At 38.0% G+C, this 14,980-nt stretch overlaps 1 protein-coding gene across 12 annotated transcripts in view; it reads left to right on the forward strand.

The window, feature by feature from the left end:
* Positions 1-14,651, forward strand: part of Atf-2 (Activating transcription factor-2) — a 99,072-nt gene extending 84,421 nt beyond the window's left edge. For 4 of the 12 annotated variants that reach the window (XM_071696437.1, XM_071696436.1, XM_071696438.1 and 1 more), the window contains 4 exons: positions 3,265-3,455; positions 8,902-9,152; positions 10,795-11,037; positions 13,895-14,651. In XM_071696437.1, coding sequence (XP_071552538.1) covers positions 3,265-3,455; positions 8,902-9,152; positions 10,795-11,037; positions 13,895-14,107 — 898 coding nt within the window. In that variant the 3' untranslated portion in view covers positions 14,108-14,651. The remainder of the gene's footprint in view (positions 1-3,264; positions 3,456-8,901; positions 9,153-10,794; positions 11,038-13,894) is intronic. The other 8 variants (XM_071696441.1, XM_071696440.1, XM_071696442.1 and 5 more) reach the window with 4 other exon arrangements.
* The last annotated feature ends 329 nt before the right edge of the window (positions 14,652-14,980 follow it).

Genomic DNA, 14,980 nt, shown 5'->3' on the forward strand with positions numbered 1-14,980 from the left:
ACTACCTAGGACAAGAGGTTATTGGTGTCCTTCATTGAGAAAAGAGAATTTGCATTGCAGAATAATTGAATGAATTTGTAATCACGAGTAGAATGGTCCTAAGTTGATAATGATGATGCCATAATGAGTACAGAGATGGCAGGAAAGAAGAGAGGACAGTAACATTTTACAGTTATGATTAATATCATCCTTAAGTATACTTCCATTTTTGTAAATTGCATGAAATATGCACACAGCACCATAACTCAAATGCACATTATGCTTGATGCATGAAGCCATGGACACTTGATATTTGTGAACACTTTATATTCTAGTTGAGTTCGAAAGGAAATCTTTGTAAAAGGCATAAAGCTGCAGGATGCCACAACTATCCATGACACCTGTGTCTGCAGCCTGTATGTTAACACTGACTTTCTTCAGACACACCCATACGGTTGTAGTCATGTAGAATTTTTATTTATATTTCACTTTTTTTTTCACATCGGAAAACTTCTCACCCATATGGTTGTATGTCATGTAGATTTTTAAGTTATGTTTCTCAGAAATGATTGTCTTTATGGCAGTTTGATATCGAGAAACTCGTTAACCGTAAAAATACATTATGTGTCACTTATCTGTACACGGTCAACTGCAGCATAATCACCTGAGACCAAATTTTTGCACCCCAGTTTTAATTTTGCTGGGTCATAGTTATTGGGAAAGCCATGAGAGGGTAGAGAGTTCCAAAGCTTCAAGGTGTAGAGAAAGAAACAGTTATCAAAACAGTCCAACCTTGAGTTGCCAATGGCCACACACTAATCATGTGATGCAGCAGCTTGTTGACTAATGTCTGGACGATGACCAGACATTAGTAAGAGAGGAAAGAATAACAGTCAAAGTAATATGTAAAGAAGAGGGAAAGTGAAGAAACATTGCAGATTAGAGCAAGTGGGTCAAGTTTTGAAACTGGCCTAGGAGAGTTTGTCATATTGCTTTCGACTTTGTCAAGTATGGATGCAGTGCGAGAACCACCCCAAATGCGAGAGTAGTACACCATTAAAGGATGGATCAGTTCTTTGTATGAACTGGGCAACAACAAGAAAACAGATTTCAGCACCTAAACAGGGTTCCCATTTTCTGAGAGGAAGACGTAGCAATTTTCATAATGTGAGGTTTCAAGATGGAGTGGATGTTTCAGTAATGTCAAGTATGTTCTTTGAGTCAGGAGGTGGAATTACAGAACCCTTGAAGGAGAGAAGGAAGTTAAAAGGAGTTTTTGATTGAGAGATGGGCAGACACTGGGTCTTGGAGGCATTAAACTTAACCAGATTTTGTTTACCCCACTAAGATATCCTGTCCAAATCTGAGTTTATTCAGGAAATTGTGTTGAGGTTAAATGCCGATCGAATGAGAGAAGGAGCAGAATTGATGGATTTGGAGGAGTGCAATGCTGACTTGTCAGCATATGAGTGCTTTTGGTTATTTGTGGAAGAAAGGAAATCATTGATAAAAAGGAAAAGAAGTGTTGGAGACAGGACAAAACCTTGAGAGACACCTCTGTTTATGGAGAAAGGGGGAGAGGCTGATCCATCAGCAACCATGGAGGTGTTTTGACCAGAGAGGAAGCTAGATAGGAGGGAGTAGAGTGAGGGAGAGAAGCCAAAAAAGGGAAATTTAGAAATAAGACCCCGATGCCTCACCATTAAAAGCTTTGGATATATCATGGGAACTACGTAGGATTTCCCAAAATCTTTCAGGGATGATGACCAGACATTAGTAAGAGAGGAAGGAATATCCCCAGTGAACCTCGTCCTACAGAAGCCATACTGGTGATCAGAGAGAAGACTATGAGATTCATAATGTCTGAGGATATAGAAGTTGAGGAGGGATTTAGAGACAGGAAACGATAGATGTTAAAGCAAGAGGATTAAAATTAGAGGAGGGTTAAAGTGGTCACTCTTTTTAGGGATAGGATGTATCAATGCATGCTTCCAAGAGATAGAGAAAGTTCTGGTTTCTAAAGAGATGTGGAATTTACAAGCAAGCACAGATAACAACTTCAGAGGCACACTCTATCAGTACACAGGGGTAGATGCCATCAGAACCATAATCCTTGTTTGTATCCAGAGAGAGAAGTGTTTTTTGGACAGTTTGAAAATAGGTTATGGGGAAGGGAACAGGATTAGTAAGAGGAGCATCAGGGCATGGAGGAATGATAGAGTTACATGAAGGAATGATAGAGTTATCAAAAGTAGAGTTAGAGAAGAAATGGGAACTAAAGATAGTTGCTTTTTCTATGAGAGAGACGGCTATAGTACTGTCAGAACAGAAAAATGAAGGATAGGTAGACCAATAGAAGGTGTTAATGATGCCTTTAGCTAAAGACTAGAAAGACCTATCCTTGGATGATGAGGAGAGGTTATCGCGCTTCCTTTGAATGAAGGTATGCTTTGCCTTATTGATAGTGTACTTGCAGTGATTAGGGACAGTGATAAATGCTGAATGGGAGTTGGAGGAAGGAGAGTTTTTACAAATCCGTTATGCTTGATCCCTTGCCTAAGTGGCCTCAGAACAGGAACAGTTGAATCATGGATTGGAAGAAGAGATTGGCATGGAAGTGAGGTTGAAAACTGCCATTCCTGTGGAAATAACCTTTGCTATGCATTTAGAGACAGAAACATAATCTCATAACAGACAGTAATTTAGCTAGAGAAAGTCAGAAAAAAAAATTTTGTAAGTCATTCCAGTGAGCTTTGTTGAGGTTTCAGTGGAGGGGAGGTGCTGCTATATGGATACATTTATGAGAATGTGTTCATGTGAACCAATGGGCAAAATTGTGTATTTATAGCATAAAGGATTAGAGGTGGTGGAATAAGTGCAAATACCACCTTTGAACTGGAATCATGAGTAGAGATTACAGTGGGCATGAAAAGGGGGCTAGTAAGAACATCATTAGACAATAGGCTTGCAGAGAGAAGTAAGATAGGAGAGGTACTAGACAGATGATGTTCAACAGAAGAGAGGTTACTAGAGAGACTGTGAATGTTGGTATAGTGAATTGAAAAAGAGACCCCTTTGCTTGTGGTCTGGTAAAGATGAAGCACTTAAGGCTAAGAAATGACTTTGGAGTTCACTAGTTATGGAGACACTTTTGCTGTGGCCACCCCCTTGAGGGAGTTCCCACTGGGAACGGTCATCAGAAATGTAGATAAATAGATAAGTCATTATCATTTGAATTTATGTTGTTTATCCTTATATTTTCATTTCATTTTTTGTGTGTTTCAGAGCAGCAGCCATTAGATGTAGAGAGAAAAAGAAAAAATGGATTGAAAATCTTTCTCTCAAGTATGATGAACTGGGATCAATCAATCAGAAACTCCAGAACGAGGTTTCTTCTCTGCGTTCTGAAGTTGCTGTTTTGAAGTCCATGCTTTTGCAGCACAAAGACTGTCCTGTAACTCTGGCCATGCAGGGAGGTGTGTGTGTCTGTGTATTCAAGCAGGATATCTTTGAATTATAAATCTATTTGTTTATCTTTCAGTATAAAAAGGTACATCATTTTAGGGCTTTAGGCCATGTAATATCTTTTAACAATTAAATGCAGCACATCTTCATTTATGCTAATGTCTTGGAGTTTGCAATATTTTTTTTAGAATTATTTGCATAAGTGTAACATTCACACAGCCAGTTAGTCAGCTTTGCTTTCACTTTAGAATTAGAAACAGTAAAGACACTGGATGAATTAAATGTCCCAGCCTGTATTACAAACTTGTTTGGTAAAGGGAAGAATTACTAGAAATAACTGAAGATGAAGAACTATACAAATTTTGGGATAATATTTGTGATTAGATTGTTTTAAGCATAAAGGTATTAGACAGACTTGAGAATGATAGTGATAGGTAAATCCATCATTAATTCTAGATACCTTGCGTCAAAATTGCTGATGCATTCACTTGGCTCCTCCCAAAACATTTGCCTCTCTTCCTTACTCCTCTTGCTACCAGGTGCATGAGCAGTAACAGTCATCCATCTTATACATCACTTTCATTTTCACCTGCATCATTCTAGAGGGAAAGCCAAATTAGGATATTTTCTTCCTTTTATGCTTAGTTCTCTGTTTGGAACACCACTTTTCTCATGCTGAAGGAAAAGAAAAAATAAACTTTATGTTTATGTGCAGTCTAAGGTTTATCTTTTTTTTGATGAAGTTCAGAAAGGAGATAGCAAGATAGGATTTAGATTTAATATTTATTTGTTATATTTGTCTTTCATGGTTTTGGTAAAATAGGGGATGGGGAGAAAGAATACTTCCCACGTATTCTTTCGTGTCGTAGAAGGTGACTAAAAGGGGAGGGAGCGGGGGGGGGGCTGGAAATCCTCCCCTCTTGTTTTTGATTTTCCAAAATAAGGAACAGAAAAGGAGGCCAAGTGAGGATATTCCCTCAAAGGTTCAGTCCTCTGTTCTAAACGCTACCTCGCTAATGCGGGAAATGGCAAATAGTTTGAAAGAAGAAGAAATGTAACATAACTTTATTCCAATGCTGTATAAAAACATGAACAACCTATCCTAATGAAAGTTACAGCTTACAAAAATAGAATACTTTGTAAAGAAGATAAAGGTGGGTTTGCTATTTCAATTCTATTTAACTATGAACCTAGTCTAATGAAAGTTACTGCTTACAAAAATAGAATACTTTATAAAGAAGATAAAGGTGAGTTTTCTCAATTTTTTCTAGTTTTTTATCGTAGTACTGTATTTTTTAGGTTGAAGTGAATCTTTGTACTTACATCCTGACATCAGTAGGAAATTAATATGTTATAGAGTAAACACATGTTTCAAATAGAATTGATTCTGTGAATCTCTTGTTTATATCATGCATACTTTTTTCCACACTGCAGCTGATTTGTTGACAACCTCTTTGCAAGCACTGCCATCATACTTGTAATATTCATGTGTTGTGCCAGTCCTCATATTTGTGCTTCTCCGTTATGGTCCTTTAGTATTTTGTTGCTGTTTGACATGATTACACTTCTATTTCGTTTTACATCTGATGCCTACTACGAGTAGCATTAACACCTTACTACTCCACCTTTACTTATCATTGATTCTTTTGAGCCGATTCCTGTCTTGCCCTTCATTAATATAATTTTAATAAAAGTATTGAAGGTGCATGGTTAACTTCTGCAAGATAGGCAAACTTGGCAAAATCTGCCAGTCATGCTTTATGTATGCCAAACACATAATTGCAGTAAGCCTTGGAGGAAAAGAACTACTGAATTAATTTGGCCGTGTCATGTACAAATAAAGCCATACCTGCAGTTCCATATTTATGACATCACAAATGAAAAAAAAAAGGGTTCTAGATTTATTTATAATGATGATAGTATCACAGCATTCATCAACGCCTTCAACACCATCACCCTTTTACTGTTATTGAGTTGATGAGGATGGACATCAGTCTAGTCAAAGATAAACTTATAAGATACCCAGCCCAGAAAATTCCATCTTTTTCTTCGAGATACTGATGTTCTCTTCCTTGAATGTTGATATATATATATTCAAAGAAGGCAACTAAATGGAGCAGGAGTGGGGGCAGGAAACCCTCCCTTTGTATTTCAGTTTCTGAAATAGGAAACAGAAAGAGCTAGGCATGGAGTGCTCATCCTTTTCGAAGTCTCAGATTAGGGTGTCTGAATGTGTGTGGATGCAACAAAGATGAGAAGGGAGGAGAGATGGGTAATTTGTTGGAGTAAGGAAATCTGGCTCTTTGTTTGAAATGAAGCTCAAGGTTAAAGGGGTAGAATGGTTTGGAAATGTCTTAGGAGTAAAGTCAGGGGTTGGTGAGAGGACAAGAGCTAATGAATGAGTAGCACTACTGAAGCAGGAGTTGTGGGAGTGTGTGATAGAGTGTAAGGAAGTAAATTCAAGGTTGTTGTGGGTAAAACTGAAAATGGGTGGCAAGAGATGGGTGATAATTTGTGCTTATGCACCTGGCCATGAGAGGCAAGTATTTTTGGAGGAGCATTAGACCAGGTATTAGTGATGGGTGATTTAAATGAAAAGATAAGTAATGTACTAGTTGAGGGTATAATTGGTGCTCATGGGGTATTGATTGTAATGAATTGAAATGGTGAAGAGCTTGTGGAGTTGTGTGCTTCAAAAAGACTGATTGGGAATATCTGGTTTAAAAAGAGAGATGATTTATTTTTTTTATATATTTATTTTGTCCTTAAACACCATCTCCCACGTTAGCGAGGTAGCGAAAGGAAACAGATGAAGAATGGCCCAACCCACCCACATACTTATGTATATACTTAAATGCCCACACATGCACATATACATACATATACATTTCAACGTACATATGCATATACATACACAGACACATACATATATACACTTGTACATATCCATGCTTGCTGCCTTCATCTATCCCTGTCGCCTATCCTTGGGGTTAGGGGAGAATGAATACTTTTTTTATATATTTATTTGTCCTTAAACACCGTCTCTCACATTAGCAAGGTAGCGAAAGGAAACAGATGAAGAATGGCCCAACCCACCCACATACTTATGTATATACTTAAATGCCCACACATGCACATATACATACATGTGCATTTCTATGTATATATACATATACATACACAGACACATACATATATACACATGTGCATATCTATGCTTGCTGCCTTCATATATCCCCGTCGCCTGTCCTTGGGGATAGGGGAGAATGAATACTTCCCACGTATTCCCCGTGTGTTGTAGAAGGTGACTAAAGGGGGCGGGAGCAAGGGGGCTGGAACCCCCCCCCTCCCCCCCCCCTTCTCTCTCTCTCTCTCTCTCTCTCTCTCTCTCTCTCTCTCTCTCTCTCTCTCTCTCTCTCTCTCTCTCTCTCTCTTTAAGGGGAAACAGAAAAAGAGAGAGATGCACAAGTATACATATGTGAGTAGGAGAGGTGGTCAGCAGGCATTATGAGAGTATGTGTTAATTGATAGGCGTGCAAAACAGACTTTTGGATGTAAATGTGCTGAGAGGGGCAGCTTGTGGGATGTCTGATCACTATCAAGTGGAGGTGAGAAGTCAAGACTTGTAGAGTTTTTTGAGAAAGAACAAACAGTGTTGCAGAGTAGAGAGCGGTGAGGGTAAATGAGCTTGGAAAGGAGTTTTATGAAGAATTACCAGCAGAGATGGAATGCAGAATGGCAAGAAGTGAGAGCGAATTAAGTGAGGGAAGTGGGTGAAGAATGGGAGTGGTAGACATGTTATGTAATTTACATCATCATGTGGCCTTCCCTGCTGCTGACTTGTTGATTGGAAGAGAATTCTTGACATGATGGCTTACTGTTTTTGAGATTGGTGGGTTTTGGAGCTCTTTTGTGGGAAGCCAGTCAACATTTGAGTTTAGGCTGTCAATATGGTGATCAGATGTAGGCTTCAATGCACACTTTGGCTGCCTCAGTCATATTTTGTAGGGACTTAATTCTCTGCATCTTCAAAGAGGGATTGATTCCTCCAGACTTGATTTTTCAAGTTATGTCCATAATTTGACACCCTTCTCGGTATTAAGGGCTTTAGCTTTATTAAACCAGTCACTTTGGCTGTTGTCTTGTACATATGCTTGAAAAAGTGCAAGGCTTTTTTTCTTCTTCTTAAACTGAGACTAGGCCTTTGAAAGAGAGCTTCCCTCCTCACCATGTATATCAGTTCAGTTGGTTTAAGACCTCATTGGACTTGCCCTTGAATCATAAAAGAAAGTGGAGCATCTTCAGCTGATCTGTGAGCCCACTTTTAAGTCTTCATATCTGTTGAGGAAGGCTTAGTTCATCTCTCCCCCTTGATATGGAACTTAGAAAACTTTGGAACAGGCTCATTGTTAGGAGTACTGATTGAGTGTTTATTTGCTTGTTGAGTGAGTTATAAGGTGCATCTTTGAGCTGATGCCTTCTGACATTTTCTCTCCTATAAGATCTCCTTTTCTTGATGAGTTTTTTCATCTCTCATGGTCCTAAGTAACATTTTCTTGTTGCCATTTTTCTTTTAGGTACTCCCAGTTTTGACTTTCATGTTCAGATCTCTTATCTTCTGAAACTTGGAGCTGAACCTCCTTGGACCACTTTGGTTGGTCACTTGGTAGCTGTATGAAATTTTCCACTAGAGCCCATACATATTTGTATGATCTTCATCAGTAAGGCTGTAGTCAAAGACTTCTTTGTGCCATTTGATCATTGACTTCTTGGTGGTGATTTAGGTCACATAGTGATTAGATTTTTTTTTTATACATATTTGCTATTACCCACATTAGCGAGGTCAGATTATGTTTGTCCTAATTCTATCTGTACTACAAAAGTTATTCATCTTTGCTGCTCTTATTATTTTATCTGTCCTGACCTCTGTACATTTAGGTTTCACATCCATATATCAGTCAGGACAGATATTCCTCCATACATGCTTATTGCACATTGTGCTTTGACAGAAATGATGCACTTACCCATTTTTGTTTTGCCCCGATCTTCACTCTGATCATGAGCATAGCTAATTATTTTAGGGTTTACTTGATGAAATTTCTTACTTTTCAGATCATCTGTGTAATGGAGACTGACTTCAGTAAATAGCATCCTACATCAGAAATTTGTGTTTAATGATATTCTGATATTCTTTTGAAAATGTATAAGTGTAGCTATTCTTGTACCATTCAATTTCTTTTGGTTTTTTTGTATTGACACATAGTTCATTAATTGCACATTTATATTGATACTGGATTATTTTTACTTATTTCATAATATTTTGTGGGATAGAAGGATGTATTAAGGTAGCATTTCCAAGATTGATTTGAGTTAACAGAATTGTTAAGTGAAGTCTTTTGTTCAAATGCTCCACTTTATTGAGGGTTTACTAGAGTCTGAAAGTTATACATTTTGCAGATGGCAGCTTGGACGGTATGAACTGCAGCAATGACTTGGCTCCCTTACCTCCCATATTGGCACCCCTGTCAGATGGTGTTCGTTTTTCTGGCCAGCCTTCTCACAAGCCTCGCACCCGTTCTCTTTCCTTGCCATCAATACCATCATCTAATGCCAATGCCATGAAACCTATACCAGTAAATTTGTCATGCTCCACATATGCTCTTTCACCAACAAGTGCAGTCATAACATCTGTGTCTTCATCAACCAAGGTAAATGTTCTTAATAGATATTACATAAATGCTCAATATCTTTTGTACTGTTTTATTTTGATTGATTTATCAAAAGCTTAATTAACTATTGGAGGAGGATATTATATGAATGATATATGAAGGGGATTAGGGAAGGTGGATTGGTATTTGCTATAGTCATTGTGCCATATAGCACCGAAATGAATTTGCTCTAGGCTATCATCCCAAGCTGGTCAGAACAGATAATGACTGCCTTTTGTATTAGTTCTTCATTACTTGTGTGTAGTTGATGTTGGTGAATTAGCAAGAGGTGGATAGCAAACTCATCAGTCACTAAAGATGCTGTCTTACTCAGATTTGGCCTATTCAGTGTTCAGGAAATCAGATAGTCAAAGAAAACTGGGCATGATATTCTGATCCAGTAGCTTCACCCAAGTTTCTCTACTATTGGCAGTCAGGCAGCAGTCTGTTTTACCGGATGGTGATTATTATCTTTCCTGATAGATGAGGGGACTGACAAGACTACAGTATGTGTCAGACATTGCATTCACATGTATGTGTGTTCTGGTGTTCTGGACAATGCTTCACTTATTGATCTGAATGACGGAAGCTCATTTTATTCTCAACCTTGCAGTTTGGACAGCTGGAATGCTCTCCACTTCCATTTCTTCATCCTTTGTAGACACTTATAGTCTGTTGAGTGAGAGCTAATTCATGAATTTCTTTCAAGTCGCATGATCTTTGTACAGGCTATCAACTTGTTCCATATAAAGTCCTTTCCTGTTTGCATTGGAATTGATGTTATTTTTCCATCACTTATTGATGTTGTTCTAGGGAAGGAACACCATGACTACAGGAATGGCAGGGGATTTGTGGGCATGATGTTATGCTTTGAAAGATTTGTATGAAAAATACTAGAAAGAGAGGGATTTGTATATGGCACTTTTGTCCCTGAAGAAAGCATATGATAGAGTTGATGGAGATGCCTTGTGGAAGATGTTCTAAATATATGATGTAGAAGGAGAGCTACTAGTTGCAGTGAGGAGCTTACACTGGAAGAGTCAGAATATGTGCAGGTTGAAAGAGAAGAGGATGAATGTTTCCAAGTGAAGGTAGATCTGTGACAAGGATATGTGATGTCACCAAGGGTGTTTATTCTGTTCATAGATAAGAAGATGAGGGAGTCTATTCTGAATTTGTCTGTGGTTCTGCCTTCATATACTCTAATTGGGAAATTACTCCCTGTGTTTACAGATGCTGGTGTGGCATATTACAAGACACCTCATGCCTAAGATGCAATTTGCATAATAAAACTCTAACCACATACTCCTCAGTTGCCATGTTCAACCCACAAAAATGTACACACAACATCTTTCTGGAGAGTGAATTAGGAAGTTAAAACTTTTGTGCATGTTTTGAAATCATTCTTGGATTGGTTTGTATTCTGAGCTCATCACAATTTTTGTAAGTCAGCAAACACAAGAAATTTACAGGTTTTCACAATGCAAACATCATAATACAGTGGATTCAATCTTGAAATTATTATTTTAAAAATTGAGTACGTTATCAGGGTGATATTGTCAGATGTCGGAAATTTTGGTATATTTCTTAAATTATTCTGCCAGCTTTTGCATATTGTAGCCATCTGTATTTTCTTTTATAGGTGGGTGTTTTACCAGCAGTATCATCTAGTGGAGTTGGAGCAGTTTCTGTAAGCCCTGTCAATCTGACTAATAGTTTCATCTCAGCTAGTCAAAACCCAGCTACCCTCAACCCCACCACCTCCAGCAACCGTGTTTGTCAACCTGGAACCATCCTTAAGCTTTCACATACACCTTTAGTCCACAACCACACCACCTCATCTCAGTATACTCAGCTTCTTGTCCCAGCCACAGGAGCTTCGCAGGTAAGAAAATTAGTATATTCAAACCCAGGGTTTGCAATTTATATAAAGGATTAGAGAGAAAATAAAACATTGAATACTAAGGACTACCCGTGATCATTCATGGAGTGTTAGTGTGTGTGAAGAAAATAGTAACTAAAATTAAATGTCATCTGTCCCCACTTCCTATTTACAATATAGGTCACCTTTTCTTTAATTGACAGAGCTGGTCTAATATATTGTTCAAGGCTGAGATTAATGAATTTATGAAATATGCTCTGTAAAGAGAGTGGTTATACCATTCCAAGGTGACTACTGATTTCAGCCTGTGGGAATATGAGTAAACTGAACTAAGCCAGCAGTCAGCAACTATAAAAAAAAGTCAATCAGGACTCTCTTAGAAAACTAGTGATTACCATGGCACCATAACATACGCCTTACTTAACTAGTTTTTCTTGATTGATGTTCAGTTGCCAAGAAATATCGCACAACTCTATTCAAGAAGTCTTGCAAGGCATAAGATATCTGTTAGAGATATACAACCTGGAAAGTGTTCTTATGGCTTCCTGTTAATACATTGTGCTGGAGAATTCGTATGTTAATACCTTGATTACAGAAGATTGTTAGGGAAACATCTGTAGGGAAATATACATATCTTTTCTGCCTTCCATTTTTTTCCTGCATCAGTGTGGAACAAAGAAAAGGTCTCATTTGCTCACAAGCATTCTTTTGCGCTTCTCAAAACTTTGCCTCAATGATAATATGATTGGTTTTGCAATTGCTGTTTTTATCTTTTGAGTGAGCAGAATAATGACCAAGGCAATAACACCCATGTTAACCAGCCTCTCCATTTCTCTCTGTCCAGTGCATACCTCTCACCCTCGTGAATGCTTCCCCTAGCCCACTCCTTTCTTGCTTTCTCCTTTTCCGACATATAGATTCCTGTGGTCAGCGATCCTTCTCTCATCCTTTCCATATGTTTCCACACCTTCCACTCTTACATTCAGATCCCGTTGCTCCTCAAAAAAAAAGTACCTATTTCTTATAAACTCCTCACACTACCAGGTTCATAATCACTGACAGTCACCCACATCTCATGGCGTACTTTCATTCTAGCCCACATCAACGTCAATCCTGAACTCACTTCATTACATTTTTTAAGAAAGTCCTACAGCTCCTCCTTCATCAGAAGTACCACCCCACTCCTTCATGCTTTCCCTCACAATAATACCAGATTTTGCTCCTCATACATTCCTAAACCATTTTACCCTCTTCTGCTTCAATTTATTTTCACTCAGATCCGGAACATCCAGGTTCATTTCATGACACAAGCACCTGTTTCTCCCTCCTTCTCATCCTGTGCACAATAATGCTCAGCCAGACGCCTCACCTTTAGGAGAAATCCCCACTTAGTTTTTTCTTGTTACAATTTTTGAAAAGTGGCAATGTGAGAAAAGGAAGTATTTTTCAGCCCTTCGCTCCCACCCGTTAGTAACCTGCATCATATGAGACAGATGATTGTTTTTCTCACTCCCTTATCTCTAGGCTTAAAGAAAATTCATGATTTAGGATAAAGAATTGTCTGGATTATATGTTGCCAAGTATTTTCTGTGAGATTTGGGGAATAAGTGGATTGAATTCCAGCAACCAACATGCATTTAGACAGAAAGGAAAGACAGCAACCAAGAACGGTGGGGAACACTACAGAACAGTGATGCTAGTTTGTGGGTTGCTTTGGCATCAACTTCAGAAAAACAAACAAATAGTACCCCCCATGCCCTCCCCTCTTATCTCAAGGTGAGGAAAGACCCCCAGGCACTTCAGCCTCAACCCTATCTGTCACTCATTTTTAGAGTGTGTAATTTTATGTTTGTATCCTCCCCTCCCATTTTTTGATTTTCAAAAAGAAGGAACAGAGAAGGGGGGTCAACTGAGGATATTACCTCTAAGGCTTAGTCCTCTGTTCTTAACGCTACCTTGCTGATGCGGGATATGGCGAATACGTATGAAAAAAAACAACAACATATGTTTGTGTCATTGTTACTTACACTGTGACTGTAAGAAATAACAGTAGAGTACAGTAATTACTTCATGACAAACAAAAACAAGACTTCCATTTTGTCCCCTAATATCTCAAGATGTTAGATGTCTCAGCCACACACACAGACACACACACTCTTCCCCAGATTTTTGAGTACTTCACCAGACCAACACCATGGTAGTTGTATTAGTTTTTCTTATGCCAATTTATCAATTCATGAAGGATTTTCGTCTTCTCTTTTAGGGGTTTGTTTACAGATATGCTCATCATTTGATAGAAGTAGTGATTGTGGGGAAGAAAGTGTGGGTATGAGGAGTTTGAAATGAATGTGGTAGTGACAAGGTTGTGTGATCTCCGATTATTTAATTCATTTACGGATGGGGCATTGCATGAAATGAGAATGAGGTAGGATGATTGTGGTATAGTTCTTAACTACGGAGAGAGACAGTTGTTGCATGCAGATAATGCTCCATTGTAAACTACACCAGAGGAAGAGATCGTTAGAATGATAGGACAGGATGCTGAAAGTGACTGCAAATTAGATTAAGATGCAAGTGTTTGAAAAGGATGAGAGGGCAGATGTTAAGGTCAGTGTTCATGGCGAAGACATGGAAGTTGTGATAAGTTTATGTATTCAAAAATGAAGGTATGTAAGGATAGTGATGGGAAAACTAAAGTTTAAAGTAGAATTGTGCAAGGGAGAAAAATTAGGAAAGCATTGACAGCATTCATCAGTTTCATTTCCATGAATGAGTGCTTATTAATTATTTCTGATGTGCAAAACTCTACATATAATTATTTGTATATGATAATTAATAGATATATTTTCTTATAACTGAGAAAGGTGATGGGAGCCCCAGACATAATAACTGCAGAAATAAACCCGAAGACACTAATGATGAGTGGCACCTCCAATGTGATAGTGGCAGCCAGTGGATCTCCAGTCACCCATGCTGCAACCCTTGGTCAGCCACAACTTCTAAATTTAACACTTCATCCTGCTCCTCAAAACAAGTCATCAGCAGTTCTTCGGAAGTCAAGTTAAAAGATTAGAGTTTTTATCTCAAAGTTGCCTATTCAGTTATAGAATCTTTTGGTATGTATATTACATGATTAATGCTCAATGGATCACTACCGTGTAGTGTAGAAATTAGTGGATTTTCTATTTTCTTTAGGTACAGTCCCCAGAAAATATCTCAGATCTATGACAAGTAGATTTAAAATGTTTATAATGATAGGTAGAATTGTCACTGTTATTTTATAAAGTTTATTACATGATTTAATAGAACAGTATCAGAATCTGCTGCAGTAAAGTTTGAAATGATATATGCCATAGATAATGAAACACTCTGGAAGGTATTTTTCATTCTATGGCATAAAGGATGGAAGTTACACAGAATTCTGGTTCAAAGGTACAAGAGGCCATATCAGTATTTTGATCCCATCCACTCTTTCATGAACAAGACGCTGCATAGGACTGGTTTTTGTAATACAGTTAAGAAACGAGCTTTATAATTATGAAATTTTTAAAGTGTAAACACTTTTGTTTGTATCTATATATACAAATATGATTTTGTAAAATATACACATATATAGATTTGTTGCATTAGTTATTTTGCCCTCTAAAATAGTGTTCATGGTGTAAGAAAACAGGTTATGTCAAGAAAAAGTAGTTATTTGATTTTTCTTTCTTTTTCTTTTATACTATTCGCCATTTCCCACATTAGCGAGGTAGCGTTAAGAACGGAGGACTGGGCCTTTGAGGGAATATCCTCACCTGACCAGGTTATTTGATTTAAAAGGAGAATAACATCCAGAGTATGGATGAACTTATATTGATCAGCTTTTGGATTTTTGCAATTTAGTTTCCAGTAGGGTAAGTGCATATAAACAGTGAGAAGTCAAATGAGCAAATAACGTACAGTT

The sequence above is a fragment of the Panulirus ornatus genome, chromosome 59 (genome assembly GCF_036320965.1).
Source record: "Panulirus ornatus isolate Po-2019 chromosome 59, ASM3632096v1, whole genome shotgun sequence".
Classification (NCBI taxonomy): domain Eukaryota; kingdom Metazoa; phylum Arthropoda; class Malacostraca; order Decapoda; family Palinuridae; genus Panulirus; species Panulirus ornatus.